Genomic DNA, 17,356 nt, shown 5'->3' with positions numbered 1-17,356 from the left:
AAATGAGTTGTGAATATTGCAAAAACTGAGTTGAGAATACTGATTATGTGAATATTTCAATGTTAATACTGCAATGCAGACTTTGAAATGTGAAAAAGATGAATGAAAATATTACAACGTAAATACTACAATACAAATGTGATATGAGTATACTGAAAATGGGAACATTGCAAGGATAATGTTGTAATGAGAATAATGAGATGTGAATACTAATATGAGAATATCAAATTGAGAATATGTGAATGTGTGTATTGTAATGTGAATACTACAATACAGATATTGAAATATGGAAATGAGAAATGTGAATATTGCACCGTTAATTTTCCAATGTGAATATTAAATTGTGAGAATTGAAATGTGAAATTTCGAAATAGGAATACAGAAATGTGATTGATGAAATGCTAATACCGCATAATGATCGCTGGCACGTGGTAGTGATAACTCTGATGGACGGATACGAAAACCCTAATAATGGGTTGCGATATTGAGCACGGTACCGTTGCTAGTGGTGTTAGTGAAACCATACGGACTCGTGGAGTGTGTAGTGTGACAAAAACTAAGTTGTATAGTAGAGTTGCTGTGCCCCCTGAGTCCGGATCAGGGCTATTGGCCGACCAATCGTACAATAGACACTAGATATATGATATGATATTTGACCTAACCGGGTCAACCAATCGCGGTTAGGTTCAGCCTTCGGGCCACACAACCTTATTCATGAGGGGAAGCATGATGTGGAGAGATATTCTCAGGGCAACCATGAGTACAAAAACGGATGTATCGGTAACCGGGGACACTCATGAGCTAGATATGGAAATGGAAATGAAAAGGAAATCGAAATGGAAATAAAATGAAAATGGAAATGAAAATGAAATGAGAATGGAAATCAAAAATAAAATGAGAAATGAAATAGCGTGAATAATAAATAATTAAAGTGAAGTAAAACACACCGTTTGAGGGCTTACTGAGTAAGGTGAGTACTCTAATAAGTATCAGTTGTTGCCAAACCTGAGTTATTTGGGCTAGGATGCAAATGATATCAGGGCAGAGGGAAGTTACTTGTATGGGTGGGTAAGCTTCCCTATTCTCGAGAACTTCGCTGGTAAACTTGGGTTAGGAATGAATGAATTTGGAAATAAGAGTAAAAGCTTATGAAAGCTTGTATTGTATATCTATATGATTGTAAAAGTGGAAATGTTATATTTTCTCAGAAGATATTGTCACGGATATGTTTATATGTTATGATATAATGAATCTCATACTGCCACACACTGTAGATAATTTATTCCGTCTTACTGAGATGTGTCTCACCCAATCATTTAAATATTTTAGAAAACCGAGATAGACCTGATGATAGAGCTGCGAGATAGAGGGAAGCTGATACCCTGAGTAGTCAAGGTGAGTCTTTTGAGTTAAGAAGGTTTGATTCCCCTAGAGTATCTTGTGTTAGATTTGTACTTATGGATGACTAGTACTCTGGTATGTGTATTTGTTGTGGTATGTATATATATATATGACATGACTTCCGCTGTTAGGTATTGTATATGGATATGATTGTGTACTTGGTACCCACTTTTGAGTCGGGTTATGTATTAGGGTATCAGAGGTGGATGTGGTCAATATGTGATATATGTGTTAATTATATGGAAAAAAAATGGTATGAAAAATCAGGACGCCACAAGTTTGCCACTATTAATCTTTTTATTTTTAAATTTTTTCATAAGCTATGCCCATTGTCATCAATCATACCCTTGAGTTGTTTTTTTTATTATTGAACCAAGATTCTTTGCAATTGATGAATGTATAAGTGTAGTTTGTAAAATGTGTAATTGATATTTTGCATGAAAGGCGCTTATATTTGATTTTAAATCAAAATTACAAAACAATATTTGTCATCTAAAAAGGAAAACATAGCTATATATATATATATCCCTAGCATGTTGTATCTACATCTTTTCAAAATTTTGACATCTCCACTCTCAATATTGTGTCGTACATATACTAAGGAATAAACTTGAAATCAACTAGGGGCAAAGCAATAAAGATTGGTCCAAGAATGAATCTTAGGTCCAATATGATTTAAGAGACTATGGTTTTTACTATGTCCTTATAAATTCGGCAAGCAGTTTCTCATGTCACTTAGTCAACGTTATCCTTTTGAGCACCCTCTTTGAGTTGTTGTTCAATCAATTACTCAATTAGTTTTCCTTCAACACCTCTACAAAATGTAGGCGTTTAACATCTTCAATGTATTTTCTCACCACCCGCTAAGATAGAAACAACAATGAATATGACTAAGTTGGGATAAAAGGATCAAATAAAGAATGAAAATACTTGACAAAGAACTTCGAGAATAGTAACAAAGAAAAAGTTCCTAAGAAAATGCTCCAAACCAAGTTGATAAAACTAATAAACCGGCCCCAAAGAAACTTACACAACAAGAAACTTGAAGTTAAGATTACCTATAAAGCCACCAAAAAGTGACTGTCCAAACGATTAAGAACAATGGCCCAGCATCATCTTTGAGAGGCAACTTGACTGATCAATAGGTTGATATGATGGCCAATTGTTTGGGCGTTGTCATGTGTCCACATTCATGCATGCATTTATGATGGATATAATTGAAGTGACAGTGCTTCATTTCTTTCCTTTAAAATTGAATCAAATGAGGACTTGTAAGGGTCATTGTTTCTATCCCCATGTCCTATTTAATTCGGAAGGCATAAAAGGTTCGCTTATTTTGCTTTCAATAATAACCCAACACTCACGAGTTTTTTCTCGTTTTATTATTAAAATAAAATAAAATATTAAATAATACTCTTATTAAAAAGAAATTTCTCAAACTGATACTCACATAATCTCGCAGTTTGGTACTGCAAGATTTAAAGGTCCAATGAATGAGAAGCTGACACGTGGCACGGTGGCAGAGCAAATCTCGCAGCACCAAATTGCGAGATTTAAAGGACCAACGAGTGAGAAGCTGACACGTGGCACGGTGGCATGCTGCGAGATTTAAGCATCCTTATTTTCTTTTTTCTTTTTTTCTCAAATAAAATCTTTCCAAAAAGGTAACATTAGCATATTTTATATATATATATATATATATAGAAAGAAGAAAAAAAATGTCAAAAAATTATGAAACACTAAAACTAGATTCAAAAATGAAAATAAAAAAATAAAATCAGTATTTTAAATAATATTTATAACATTAATACAAGTTAAAATTTTAATCGAATAAATGCTCATTTTTATCCTTGAATAAAAAAATAATCCTTTATATAACCCAAATGATAAAAAATAAAATTTTTAATAGAATATAAATTATTTAATTTCAAAACTTGCTTTTTAATTAGTGATATAGGAACAATCTTATTGTACATGCACATTGACAAATAGTAAATATAATTTTTAAATGATTTTTTTTTTTCAAATAATATATATAGATAAACTTATATTATTAAATTTAATTCCAACTTAATTAATAAAAGGATTTATTGATAAAAGAGATATTTTTAAGATTAAACATTTAAGATTTAACTTATATCATATATTAAAATTACTAATTTATATTTAATTATTAATTAATTAGTAATTTGGGTAATTCAATTAACCAAATTAAAGACTCCCCATACCTGAACCGAAAATCGAATACCCAAAATTATCTAAATCTAAAACTGAACCAAACCGATCGAACTAGATCGGTTAATTCAGTTAAACCCGAATTATGCTCACCCCTAACCATGATGCAATTTTACAATAAATAAATAAATCCCCCTTTTATCATCACTAATTATTATTATTTTTTCTTTCCTATATGCAAATTAACATGTATAGAAAACATGCACACGGACATATATATAATAACCCACCAATGATGAATACAAATAAAAAAAAAATCTAAATGTTGTATTACTATTTTTTTTAGATCAGAAAATTAAACTCATTTCATTTATTCTAATGGAACAACCTACTTATAGATTACCATCTAAACAAAACTATTAATTCTATAATCAAAGGTTCATTTTATAGATTTAAAAAATATTTTTAGATTTTTAAAAAAGATTATCTATATATATATATATATATATATTATTTGAAAAAAAAGTCATTTAAAAATTATATTTACTATTTGTCAATGTGCATGTACAATAAGATTATTCCTATATCACAAATTAAAAAGCAAGTTTTGAAATTAAATAATTTATATTCTATTAAAATTTTTATTTTTTATCTTTTGGGTTATATTAAGGATTATTTTTTTATTCAAGGATTAAAATGAGCATTTATTCGATTAAAATTTTAACTTGTATTAATTTTATAAATATTATTTAAAATACTGATTTTATTTTTTTATTTTCATTTTTGAATCTAGTTTTAGTGTTTCATAATTTTTTGACATTTTTTTTCTTCTTTCTATATATATAATATGCTAATGTTACCTTTTTGGAAAAATTTTATTTGAGAAAAAAAAAAAAGGAAGGAAAATAAGGACGCTTAAATCTCGCAACATCATGCTGCGAGATTTACTCTGCCACCGTACCACGTGTCAGCTTCTCACTCGCTGGACTTTTAAATCTCGCAGTTTGGTGCTGCGAGATTTGTTCTGCCACCGTGCCACGCATTAGTTTCTTACTCGCTAGGCCTTTAAATCTCGTAGCACTAAGCTGTGAGATTACGTGAGCATCAGTTTGAGAAATTTTTTCCCAATAAGAGTATTATTTAATATTTTATTTCTTTTTAATAATAAAATGGGAAAAACTCCAACGCCCACCCCCCCCCCCAACAAAAAAAAAACCTTTAATTCTTCTCTTATTAAAGGAAAATAAAGGGAGAAAATAGAAGAAATTTATTTTCTAAATTTTTTTCTCTCTATATTAACTAATACTAAAAATTTTTAAAAATTATTCCAATATGGCTAAAAATTAAGAAAAATGGTATATTATAATATGTAAAATTAATTTTTGTTCATTAATTTTGTGTATATATATTTTTATTTTATATATACTATAGACCCGTCGTGGTCCGCCCCTTCTCCAGACCCCGTATGCACAGGAGCTTTGTGTACTAGACTGTCCTTTACATTTTTATTTTTCTTCCATATTTTCTTTGATAATCAAAGATAAAAAAAAGTAAATTTCCATCTTATTTTGCTTTCCTTAATATTTTCCAATTATCAAATGTGCCTCCAGAATTTAATTAGAATAAGATCCAACTGTCAAAAAGCAAGAAGAGGGCTCTACTCAATTTTAAATGAAATGGGCTGTTGAGTCGGTTGTTCTGTAAACATGGCTATTGCAAGGTGAATACTGGCTTAAAAGTCTGATGTAAATATGCAAACATGATAAGGGAGGCAAAAGGAAAAAGAAAAGCATACGGATACAAAGTTTTTTTGGGCTCAGATAAAAACAGTTTTGTCGCACAACAAGTGCAGGTAGTTCTCTGTTGGCAGTGTAACATTTTGTGTCCCATATATAAAATGTATCTGATACCATTGGAAAGGCCAGTTGGCAACACTGCAGAATTCCAAATACAACTAACGCGGGACCAATTCTAGTAATTAACTTTCTTCAGGATTCAAACATGAGGCAGCAAGGGAAATTGACTGTGCAGAGTTATACTATACTGATCTTCACTGCTAATCAAACTATATTATTCGTATAAAAATTCCAACTTTGATTACTAAACAGTATCCAGCAAAATAGAGGGAAGAGAGTAATGGCTAGACAAGGCGAGTGCCCGTAAGACCATCAATGAGCAGAGTTTGCAATGTTACCATATTCGAGATTAGAGAAAAAGGAGTCCTTGAGAAGATCAGATGCCGATGGTCTTGCCCTCGGTTGGGCAATGCACTTTTCCACGAAGCCTCTGACTTCAGGATCTTCCACCTTGTTCAATGCCTGGGGCTTCACCCCAGTAGTCACCTTCTTGTATATCTTGGCGACGCTGTCACATTCACTGTATGGTATCTCCATTGTTACCATCTCAAGCAAACACATACCAAAGGAGTATATGTCTACCACCTCTGTGTAATCCTCCTCGTACAGCTCCGGGGCCATATACTCCGGCGTCCCAAGTATCGAATGTGCCGCATGGTTCTTCCCCACGATTGTTGCCAGGCCTAGATCACCGATTTTCACCTACATCATAAAATTAGTCAGGGAGCATATAAAACTTGGAATTTGTAATTCCATTGTTCTAGATTCACTTGTCCCTATAAAATCTAGTTCATGAAAACAGCAAACTGAAAGTGTGTGCGTGCGCGCGTGCGTAGAGGGTCCGAGCTTCTTGAATATTTTTTGAGAAGCTTGGATAAACCTCCACACATAAGGCAACATAGCTGGGAAGTTCACTAGCTGTTCCAAGTCAAATCCGATTGTCAACTGGAAAGGAATTTATAGAAACACAAACAAATTATGATTAATTGTTAAGAAAATTCCCAACAAAAGGGAGTTGGGGAATGAAAAGACTCAAGTTCTGAGTCTCAAGTTAAATATGCAACATTCAAACAAATTTTGGAGAGGCACTGAAGGGGGGAAAAGGATGCGTGGATTGTGATACCTTGCCGGTGTTTCCATTGATGAAGATGTTACTACAGTTGAGGTCTCTGTGAATGACACAGGGCTCATGAGTGTGGAGATAATCCAAACCCCTGAGAATCTGCATCGACCACTTCTTCAAGGCCTTGATTGAGACGTGGCGATGTTTCCTACGGTAATTCCTGAGATTCCCAGACGTGCAAACTTCAGTGATAAAATTCAATGTGGTGTGCGGAACGTCATTCCAAGCACTGTATAGACTGATGATGTTGTCATTCTTCAGCGAACTCAATAAAGAAACCTCCGACTGAAGACGATCCATTACTGATTGATCCATGCTGAAGTTCTTCAATTGAACTTGGTTCCAGGCCACTTCTCTGCCTTCCTCCTGATCAAACCCGCGGTAAACCTTCTTCACAGCACCAGAGCCCAGCAAATCACAGTAGCGGCCAAATCGACCGGTCGGGTCCAGCTCAATGAACGGTTCATCATCTTGATCGGCAGAAGGCATCTTCAAAGGCGAAGTCACCAAAACTACGAAGTGATGTTATCTTTCCCAAGAGAAAATCTGAACGGAAATGAAATAGCAGTTTTGATTTGAACTCGGCCAAAAATTACAAAAACGAACTAAATCTCTGATCATACGGAACCGTAACGTCAACGAAATCAGAAAATCTAGGTCTTACCATTAAATCTCTAATCAAAATCTATGATCATAACTATAAATCTTTTAACATGATTCGGCATGACTCGAGAAAACTCAGAAAAGCATTCAAAGAGATGGGGAAAACAATTCTCTGATACAATAAATTCAACATAGAAGAAAAAAGAAAAGAAAAAGGTGTGTGTGTGGAAAGAGTCTAAAGCGGGCAAAAACTGAAGTTCTATTCGTACTGAGATCAAAACTAGGGTTCCAACTATTAAAATCCTCAATTCCAAAAACATGCAAACGTGAGAAACGATCAGAGAACGAAGAAATTCCGGCGTGACAACTTATTTTATTGTGATTGAGAACGTAGTCCCGAGTTCGATAAGAACAAATTCATGGAATGCATGTGAGATGAAATTTGAACTAATAATTTCACATTGAAGCTATATTGATAGTACCCTTACAGCCTCCGCGCGCAGATTATCAATCCAATGAAGCCAGGAACAAGGAAAGAGTGAAGAACAGGAAATTTACCTTGAGATCACGAAGCTAGAAAATCTCAAAAACAAGAAGCAGACTGAAACGCCCGTCCGCCGGAGAGAAAGAGAGAGAGAGAGAGAATGTGGGGAAGCGCAGGCAGCATGGGTTGCAGAGATGAAATGGAAGGGTGGAGGGGGGTTGGATATTTATAGGATGCGTTGATGGATTAGTTTTGAGTAAATGAGGATTAGCATTGAACACAGCACTGCCAATTAGTAGTGTTAATCAGGGAAGCAGGCGTTGATTTAGCGCCCGACGTCGTTTCAGCCACTGCCGGCGGCCATATCGCTGCTTGGAAGTTGGAAATGCTCCAGGCATTTATTAGGGTGTCACTTTGTTCACAATATGCTTCTTGAATAAGTTTTCCAGCTGAGATTGACCTGTTTAAATGCCATCCATTGATTATATTATAGCCATTTTATTATGAATTATGATGTCATAATTCATGAAGAGGCATTTGGATTTTGGAGGGATGCATGTGCATGGTCATGCCATCTTTCTAATAGTCAAATCCTTTTAATTTCTTAAAAAGCTTAATAAATAAATAAATAAATAGGGTAAATTGCACCAATATATAGTTCTCAAATTATGATCTATGCTCTATGCTTCGGCCTAAACAATTTTTTCTCATCATCCCTTGTCTTCCACATACAAAATAGTTTCAATTTTATCCCATTATAAATCCTTGGAGATTTTGGATCGCAAATGATTAATATATCCAATTAAATTGAAAAAAAAAAAATTACGAAGAAGAACGGTTTCTCACATATGCTTTGCAAAATGGCGCATCATCATTTCTTCCGTATAAATGATTAGTGTGATTTGGTCTAAGTCTACTAAATCAAAGATCCATTCATCATATGTCCATATCATAGAGGGACAAGTTCCCTCTATAATTTTTATATCGTAAATAACAATAGCAACAATAAGTCTTAAGTCTCACTAAGTGAAGTCGGTTATATGAATCATTTTCTGTTAATTTACCCGATTGAAAGTATTTTTCTCTATTAGATTATAATTTCTATGTCATAGCAGATTATAAATTCTACTTATAGATATTGTCCCTTATAATTATTTCATATTCGTTTCCAAACAACTGATTCAATTATAAACAATATTAAAATTCAAGGATAAGTGTAAGATTTAGTTAATAATTCAACTACTTGTAATTTAAAATTCTGTCAAAATAATTCCCTAGTAAGATAAATTAAAATTTAAAAAGAAGTGTACAACACTGAATCAAAAGCCCAGAATCATCAGTTTTGGCATTTCATCTTTTCATTATATATATATATATATATATATATATATATATATATATATTTTTGTTTCAAAGCACAAATTAATAATAAGCGACTCCGAAATTGGAACAAAAGATGAGTCAAAATCAAAAGGCAAGGCATGGATCATGAGTTCCACATATCATCTTTTCGTTATCTTTTTTGTTACTTTTTTGTATTTTCCAGCTCAAGTGCTAAAAGGAGAATCTGAAATTTGAACAGAAGAGGCTGGGAACATTGAACCACGGTCGATTAAATCCACCCTCGTACCCATCCAACGCGGCCGTGAGGGGAGAGAGAGAGAAAGAGAGGAGAATTCATGGAACTCCCGTGGCCCTTGATGGCTGGTTAACCGCACTTGTAATAAAGAAACTGAATCTCAATTCCCAACAACATGCATGCATATTTGATTTATGACCATACATATCATTCATTGGCCTGCAATAAAGAAACTGAATCCCAGCACCTTTTATTTATAACCATAGATATCATCCATTTTTCAATATAAGATATGTCGGTTGCCAAGTGACTTGCCTCAATACGGGCTCTCTCTCTCTCTCTTTTTTTTTTCTTTTTCCTTCGGTAGATAGCTTCAAATCCTTATAAAATATCTTAAGTTCATAAAGATGATTTTATGTGAATTGTTTCTTTTATAAGACGATCATAATGTCAATGGATCGAAATGAACAATACTTAATCACAGTTGGGCCTGAAATCATGCCCTATCAGAATTATCCCACTTTCATAAAACCAAAGTTCATAAATACCAAACTTGATGCTCTCATTCTGGAAGGTTTAATGCAAAAGGCATCTATACTATAGCTGTAACTCGGTGAATAAGAGCTGAAGGAAATCTCAAACTAGCTTCCAAAAATGAGGCAGCATGCAAGCCAGCCTCATGCGAAGGCTTAGGCTTATTGAAAATGAGTTGAAAAATCTTGATCTCATGACCAACATTTCTGTGGGCATGTCTCTTTCATACAAGTTTACTGTAACATGTTTGGCTTCAAAAATAAATTGAGATGGTAAAATATGATAAAATCAAGTAAAAAATTCAATTCCATTAACTTCTTACGTACCAAACATTCATTTAGGACCTACCTTTTGTAACTCGTCAAATTCTAATTGCAGGCCAAACTTTGCCTTTTAAGCAATCCTCATAAACTTAGCCATAATCCTGAACAAAGACTTGTTATTGTTCATGAACCAAATTTGAGATGCCCATGGAGGGTTAATTCAACATGCAGGAAGGGGCGACATACCATGCCTAGAGCATATAAATGTAAGACCATAATATATGCGGCATCACCACAAAGAATCTGCTATCTAAATCTGGAAAGACAGTTAACTGCCTCCGCAGTTAAAACTTGCTCTAATTTGTTTCTTTGGTTTTTTTCTTTTAATGGGTGAACTCGAACATGCAGTCATTCAGACAAGCACACCCTCTTGCCTAAATGAAATCAAACCTTAACTGCACCTAAGGGAGGCCGATAAGTCAACCAATGGGATAAGTCCCATGCTCAGGGTAAGGAGGGTGTATAAGGCACATAACCAGATGAATATCAATATTCCAAAACTTGAATGCACAATTCATTTAACAATCAGTAAGCCGCAGAAATCTAAGAGAACATTTCACCTGGCTTGGATACATGCTCCTTACATTGCTGTCTGATTCCACATAAATCTACTTAGCCAGGTTTGAAATGCATCTTCTATGTTGGTGGTTGAAACAACTCCACATACTACAGTCCATATAGTTTCAACACATACATCCAAACAACATTCATTTTGAATAAGAATTGAAGAAACCCAAACTTAAATTGCAGATGGGCAGAAAAAACTGATTATAGCAGCATTTTGGCTAACAAGAGTCCCAATGCATTAGTATGGCCTTCCATTTTTGCCCTCTTAATTTTCACTTTCTTGGATTAAATCATAAGATTTTAATCAACATTATTAGTTTTCAACACGATCAGAATCCAATTTCCAGAGTCCCAGCACTTACACACTGAACAACAACGTAATATATAGTTATATATATATATATATATATATATACTGCATAAAACTCCCCAAGATAAAGAGAATGACAAGACCACTCCCAAGTTACAGTCTACTAACACTGAGATACAATGCCAATAGCATAACATCAAGTCATCAAAACTAAAAGAAAATATCCATGAACAGACACCCCAGTGAGGTGAAAATTTCAACTCCAAAGCTGTCATAGAACATCTAGGTTTCCAAATTCTTCCTAAGTGTAAAATACACTGCATTACATGAAACACATTTTTAACATAACAATATAGCATAAAAACTTGACAAAGGTGCAAATTTGCTAATAAATGAAAGAAGAGGGCAACATTGAGCTAAAAGTTGGACATCAGAAATAGCACAACTGACAGAAGTAAGCAGCTCTACAAGGTTTACATTTGTTAACAACAGATTATCAACCATCAACCAATTTTAGAACAAACCACAAGATACCTCAAGAACACCTCAAGAGGCAGGGAAAAACGCATCACAAGATGCACCAAAAATCAAAGCAAAGAATAGCAACAGGTGTATCCTCGTGCTCCAAAATAAATTTTCCATTAAAAAATTCACCAATAAGTTTTTGTGAAAATATAAAAAATATTTGGTAGTTGGAATTGGAAGTTTCCAGGCTACTTGTATCCGTAGCCTCTTTATTGGCCTGAATGAGAGCAGCGGTGGCTGACCATACTCTCTCAGATCGTTGATTATCTGCAAATACACTCTCAGGATGTCAATTATCAATATCTACCCGCCTTGGTTGTCCACTACCAGCACTGTGCCATCACCCTAACAGAGCCCAACTGACCAATGACAACAACGTGATCTGAACTTAAGCACGCTTGACCTCAATGTCCAATGTGATGGCTGGAGAAGGAAAGGGAGAAGCTGGTGACAAGAAGGGCATGCAGGATGCTCCAATTCTAGGTATTATAACTGTGCAAAAGAAACTTAAGGGCAAAGGGAATACTTAAAATTGAAGCGAATTCAGAGAGGCAGACCTCAAAGTAGATACAAATAATTAAGTTCAAACCCAGAACATTCATATTGCGGATAGAATATATGGCATAGGGCCAGAAGCAGGGCCGTGGATGGACCTTCATTGATATTGATTAATGAATATCAAATTTCCGCCCATTTTGGAGCGATTAATTAGGGTTACGTTTATTTGCAAACGCTTGTAAAATAGGTACACAATTTTGGGGCCCATGTATAATTTCATGTATTTATAGGAGCTGTATAATTTATGTGATTTAGGTGCAAAAGCCATGTGAGAGTTAGTTTTTGATGTTTTTGAAGATTTTGAATTGAAAGTGAAGTGTGATTTCCCCTCATTATATCTCCTTCCTTCTCTACTTCCTTCTACCCGTCTCCTCTCCTCTCCTCTATCTCTCCCAAATTTTCTTTTCTTCCTCCTTTCTTCTTCCTTGTTCTCCACCCCTCCTCTTCTCTGTCTCTTATAATTTCTCCCTTCGCCATAATTGCAAGACGCTGTCATGCATCAATATGATTTGGTTTAAATGGATTAAATATGGATCAAGATACAGAGATGGATATAGATAAATGGATTTCTATCCATTTTTCCAGGTGTATAGCCAACAAAGGCATCTCTAAGCCAATGCTTAATATTTGGACCATGTTCCAAAAAAGATTCTTAATATTTACTAAAATCAAATTTAAAATCAATATATTCAAAGAGAAAAGATTAATTGCTATTACCTATTTCCAGAGCAGCAGATCTTAGGGCAGATTCAAAATATAATAATTTTTAGGGTGTGGTGTCTTTGGTGAATTTAGCTTAAACTATTTGCTTTTATGCCAAGTCATGGGTTGGTTTTATAAGTTCATTTGTGACCAAGAAAGCTGAATCTTGGGAGGATAGAAAATAGTCATATAAAGGTTTATATTCTTTAGATTTCAGAGAGATGAATGAATAAGAATTTCTAGCATCAATGATTTCTCTTGGCCACGTGGATTAAGTAACTGTTTTGAATGAATTTCCCACAAATCCTAGATGAATCTACTACCAAGCTCTATGTTGTATTCTTCCTCTCTTTCCTCCTTTCTTTACATCCTGAGTCCTCAATTCCAATGACAAAACCCTAGTTAAAAATCCATAATCTCCCAAACCCATTTCCCACAACCTTGGAACCCAAAACCCTAAATCAAACACCAATTATAGCTCTTGACATTTTTCATAACCCTAACTTCCAGCATATCTAACAACTTTGTTGTACTCCAAGTATCTACACCAAATTTCACTGTGTTTCCAGGCCCTTTCAATTGCTCAAAAGTTCACAAGAATCTAACCAGTTAGAAGTAAAACTTAATGTCAATAAAGGGTTGAGGCATGCAAAGTAGGGGTTTGGGATGACATATTTGAAATCAATGGTGGTTCTAGTTTAATAAAAAAAATTTAAAGTTGGAGGACAGAGCAAGAAAATTAAATTTAAAGGAGTTAGAAATGCTTTGAAGGTTCCTACAATGGCCTTATAGTCTGGAATCTCTCCTCTCCTCTGAGAAGGAGATCAAGGGTTAAAAGGTACTTGTATTTTCCTTATTTGGTTTCTCCTATTCCTTTTGGTTTTCCCTTTTTCCTGGTCCTCCCCGGGCTGCAGATTTTTTTTTTGTTGGGGGTGGAGGGGGATTCTAGGATAGTACCAAAAAAGGAAAGAGTTATGCTGTCCTACCAAATAAAAATGAAATGCTGGCAATGAGGGATATCAACTATCAATACTCCATATTTTCCTCCAAGATGATTATAAATAATGTTAGCAACACATTACAAAACTAGATACCTAATAGGCATTAAACAACAATCATAAAGAAAACAGAATTCAGAGCACTTGTAAAGCAAAAGCAAATGGAAGAATGAAAAAGATAAACCATGCAAATTGAAGATGCTAGATGTATGAATCATACATTATGACAACAAACATGTTGCTAAGTGCTCTAGTATGTCCAAAATTTCAAACTAACACGAGCAGTTCTTATAGTTTTTCTACTGTAGAATTTGTTGTGCTTAGTGTAGACCATAAATTGAAGAGGGAAATCAATTATCAATACTCCAAATTTCCCTCCAAGATGATTATAAATGATGCTACCAACACATGAGAAAACTAGATACGCATCGAAAAAGAGTCATATGGAGAACAGTATTTAAAACACTAGTAGGGCAAAAAATAATGAAGAAATCAAAAAAATAAAAACATGCAAATCAAAAGATGCTAGACGCATGCATCATATGACACAACAACAAACATGTTGCTAAGTGCTCTAGTATGTTCATGAATTTAAACTAAACACAGCAGATTTTTTTTTTTTTACTGTACAATTTTTTAGAACAGTGAAGAATACCAAGCTTATCTAATTAAGAAATCTAAACATTTTGTCAATCTTTAGCAAAACAGTAGTTAGAAATGAACATCATATGACCCCCATTACAGATAAAATGATCCCTTTTTATATTCACAACCATCCTGAACATGTTAAAAATTAAGTACATATATCCAGAAAGACATCTTACTCCAGCCCAACCTTCACTCAGTGAAAATGGCATTCTACCAAGGGGGGTTAGAGCCCTCTCTTACAGAAGGTGACCTGGAAACTAAGCTGCAGTCTCTTCCTAACCTTGACACACTCCTTCCAGATTTTGGAGTGCCAAAGCTAGGGCTTGCACCTCTGTAACTAGCACGAAGAGTTTCATCAACAGAGCACGAAGCTTTGGCAATTGCATTCCTCACAAACTTCTGAGCAGCTGCAGAGAGTGTCCGTACACTTGGACTGGCACTTCCCCCTCGTACAGGTGAGGGAATTGGTGGCTTCTGAAACATCTTTGATCTCTCCCTCAGTTTTCGGGCGGCTTCTCTAGACATCGAATGAGCTTTTGCATCTCTAGAAGGTGGGCAAGGGATTTTAAAATGGGGCCCATCACCACTACCACCAATGCCAATTGGTGTGTCCTCAGGCTCCAATCTCAGAGGCGTCCCTTCAATTTCACCCCATGTGATAAACGGTGATTCATCTACACCAGGTGCAGGAGATGGAGTTCTAACATAACTATAACCATTCTCTGCTTTCTTTGCTGATTCCACATAGAATGGATTTGGGGTCTTCCTCAAATCCTCCAAATCATACTTTTTTAACTTATCCCCATCCCGATCGGAAAGTGATATAGGAACAGGAGTTGCTCCAGCAACAGGGGTGTAAAGAACTGCAACCGTATCTTCATCTTTTGGCCTTGAATCCAACATTTTACCATGAAATCTAGTATTTGGGCGATTGATTTCCTTTGTCAAGCCCTTAATCCTCACCGCCCTCTCCTCTTCAGTTAAAGGGGCTTCACCACGATCAGATGGATGATACATTAACAAATTTTTTGCAGTATACTTCCAACCCTCCAATGTACTTGGAGGCTGATCAGACGTCCCATACCCATCTGTAATCCTGTCCCTTTTTATATCCTCAATCGCCCTCCCTTCTTCCGTTTCTCCTTCTGTCAAATACCCATATCTCTCCTTCCTCTTCTTATTCACCTTCTCCAAAATCTTTGAAAAACTGTCATTATCCTCACTCGTGTACCTCCTAAAAAACTCATCCAGCGTCATAGAAGCATCAACAGAATCGGTATTACATTCACCAACAAACCGAATCTCATCGTTGGAAGCACGAGGGGTTTTATCAAACTCAGAAGGAGTAGGGGTTTTAAAAAATATTGAGGTAGGCGTTCGAGTTTTATTACCTTCCGCATCACAATTCGATAGTTTCCCACCTCGGCGCTCGATGATCTTCAACTGAGCATCACGAATTTGTACCGGGTCACGGCTCCGAACCGCTTCGAGCCAATCAAGGCGGTCCCGGAGCTTCGGAATGTCAGGGAAAAAATCCCGTTCAATTATCTTCTCAATCGCGGCGACATAACTGTCCTCGTCGAGAACGGTGGCCTGTTTTGTAGGATTCTTGGGAGGTTCAGAAGAATTTCCTAGGGTTTGCAGAGAATTGGATGATAGAGAAGGCGAAGGAGAAGAGATATGACGCGGAGAGTGGCCGGGAGAGAGAAGCATGGTTCTACGGAATCAGAAGAGAGAAAAACGATTAGGTTGGGTTTTACGGACTGGGAAGAGAGACGATTGTGCAGAGATGTGAAATTTAGGGTTGGTGAAGAGAGCGAACAGAGAGAGAGAAGAGTTGATTGGGGTTTTTGGAGGAGGGTAATAAGGGGAACCTTCCTTTTTGTTGAAAACGCGGATCTAAAACGCGTGTAAAATCCCTTCTGTCGGCCGCCTTACTTGAGATTTTTTAGGCTCTTTTTTCGTTTTTTATTTTTTTAGTTTTTAAAAAATTATAAAAATACTTGTTTATTATTTTCTAACTTTTTAGATTTGTATTAAAAATATAAAAAATATTTAGTTGCAAAAAATAAATATTTTTTATTTTTCATTTTTAAACCTTTAAATAATTACAAATTTATTCTTTGTTTTTTAAAAAGTTATGTAAAAAATCTAAATATCTAAAAAATAATAAAGAGGTGTTTTCTAATTTTCCCATGCAAATTTTAAAAATTGAGAAAAACCCCAATCTTTTTTAGTTATTTGAACAATGAGATATAAAAACTAAAATTCTTTCTCACAAGTGAATAGTGATAAAATGTTTTATTATTTTTTTGCTTTCCTAATATAAATGTTGCAATATCCGGCTATGTTGAATTTTTTGTTTTTTTTAAAAAAATGAAAAATCAAAATCAAAATTTCCAAAACTTAAGGCTTTTATTTTCTCTTCAGCACCATATACATTCATTTTCTTTATATATCACTATATCCCGCCTCTCTGTGTTTAATATCTAGTCAAATAAAATAAAATAAAAAACTCTCTAAGTTAAGTGCCGTTGCCAACTAGTATACATAAAAATAATGACGAGGAATAGTACTCCACCTATAATTTGAAACTTAGTGATAATAAGTTTCAAAATCTTAGTAATCAAATTTGTTAGCTCCAAGGTTTCATTAACTTGATTTTGATGATGTCAATGATCATTTTTTTACCAAACAACTTCGTAACCTATTTGAATATATGAAAATTTAAGTTAACACACAAATAGCGAAAAAAGTGTAGTACAAAATAGTCTACTAGCCACTTAATGTTGGTCGACTGACCCCTATTGTTCCCTATTTCTTCGGGCATGCACAAAGAATTTTGGTACCACCTGATAGCAGTCGACCGGTGCCCTCATGGGGCTGTCAACTACTTATGTTAAGTTTTGAATTTTGAATCAATATTACAAGTACAACGGACAACAAACTAAGAAGGATGACAACATGATA

The 17,356-nt window shown here is 34.9% G+C and overlaps 2 protein-coding genes across 2 annotated transcripts; both read right to left on the bottom strand.

The window, feature by feature from the left end:
• Positions 1-5,625: 5,625 nt before the first annotated feature.
• On the bottom strand, positions 5,626-8,103 carry LOC131147943 (probable serine/threonine-protein kinase WNK11). The gene is made up of 3 exons (XM_058097616.1): positions 7,717-8,103; positions 6,556-7,101; positions 5,626-6,134 (listed from the first exon to the last, which is right to left on the bottom strand). The coding sequence occupies exons 2-3, from the start codon at positions 7,042-7,044 to the stop codon at positions 5,745-5,747; spliced, it is 879 nt and encodes a 292-aa protein (XP_057953599.1). The 5' UTR covers positions 7,045-7,101; positions 7,717-8,103; the 3' UTR covers positions 5,626-5,744.
• Positions 8,104-14,476: 6,373 nt separating this feature from the next.
• On the bottom strand, positions 14,477-16,256 carry LOC131147942 (uncharacterized). The gene has a single exon (XM_058097613.1). The coding sequence runs from the start codon at positions 16,097-16,099 to the stop codon at positions 14,597-14,599; it is 1,503 nt and encodes a 500-aa protein (XP_057953596.1). The 5' UTR covers positions 16,100-16,256; the 3' UTR covers positions 14,477-14,596.
• Positions 16,257-17,356: the final 1,100 nt, after the last annotated feature.

The sequence above is a fragment of the Malania oleifera genome, chromosome 2, assembly GCF_029873635.1.
Source record: "Malania oleifera isolate guangnan ecotype guangnan chromosome 2, ASM2987363v1, whole genome shotgun sequence".
Classification (NCBI taxonomy): Eukaryota; Viridiplantae; Streptophyta; class Magnoliopsida; order Santalales; family Ximeniaceae; genus Malania; species Malania oleifera.
Note: the sequence above shows the minus strand (reverse complement) of the source record. Positions and strands in the feature narration are given on the sequence as shown.

What these genes read in the sequence shown, in the direction of transcription:
- LOC131147943 (XM_058097616.1), bottom strand. Translation starts at nt 7,044, where the DNA reads ATGCCTTCTGCCGATCAAGATGATGAACCGTTCATTGAGCTGGACCCG. An exon ending in TCAATGGAAACACCGGCAAG is followed by an intron (nt 6,135 to 6,555) that starts GTATCACAATCC and finishes TTTATGATGTAG; the next exon opens with GTGAAAATCGGTGATCTAGG.
- LOC131147942 (XM_058097613.1), bottom strand. Translation starts at nt 16,099, where the DNA reads ATGCTTCTCTCTCCCGGCCACTCTCCGCGTCATATCTCTTCTCCTTCG.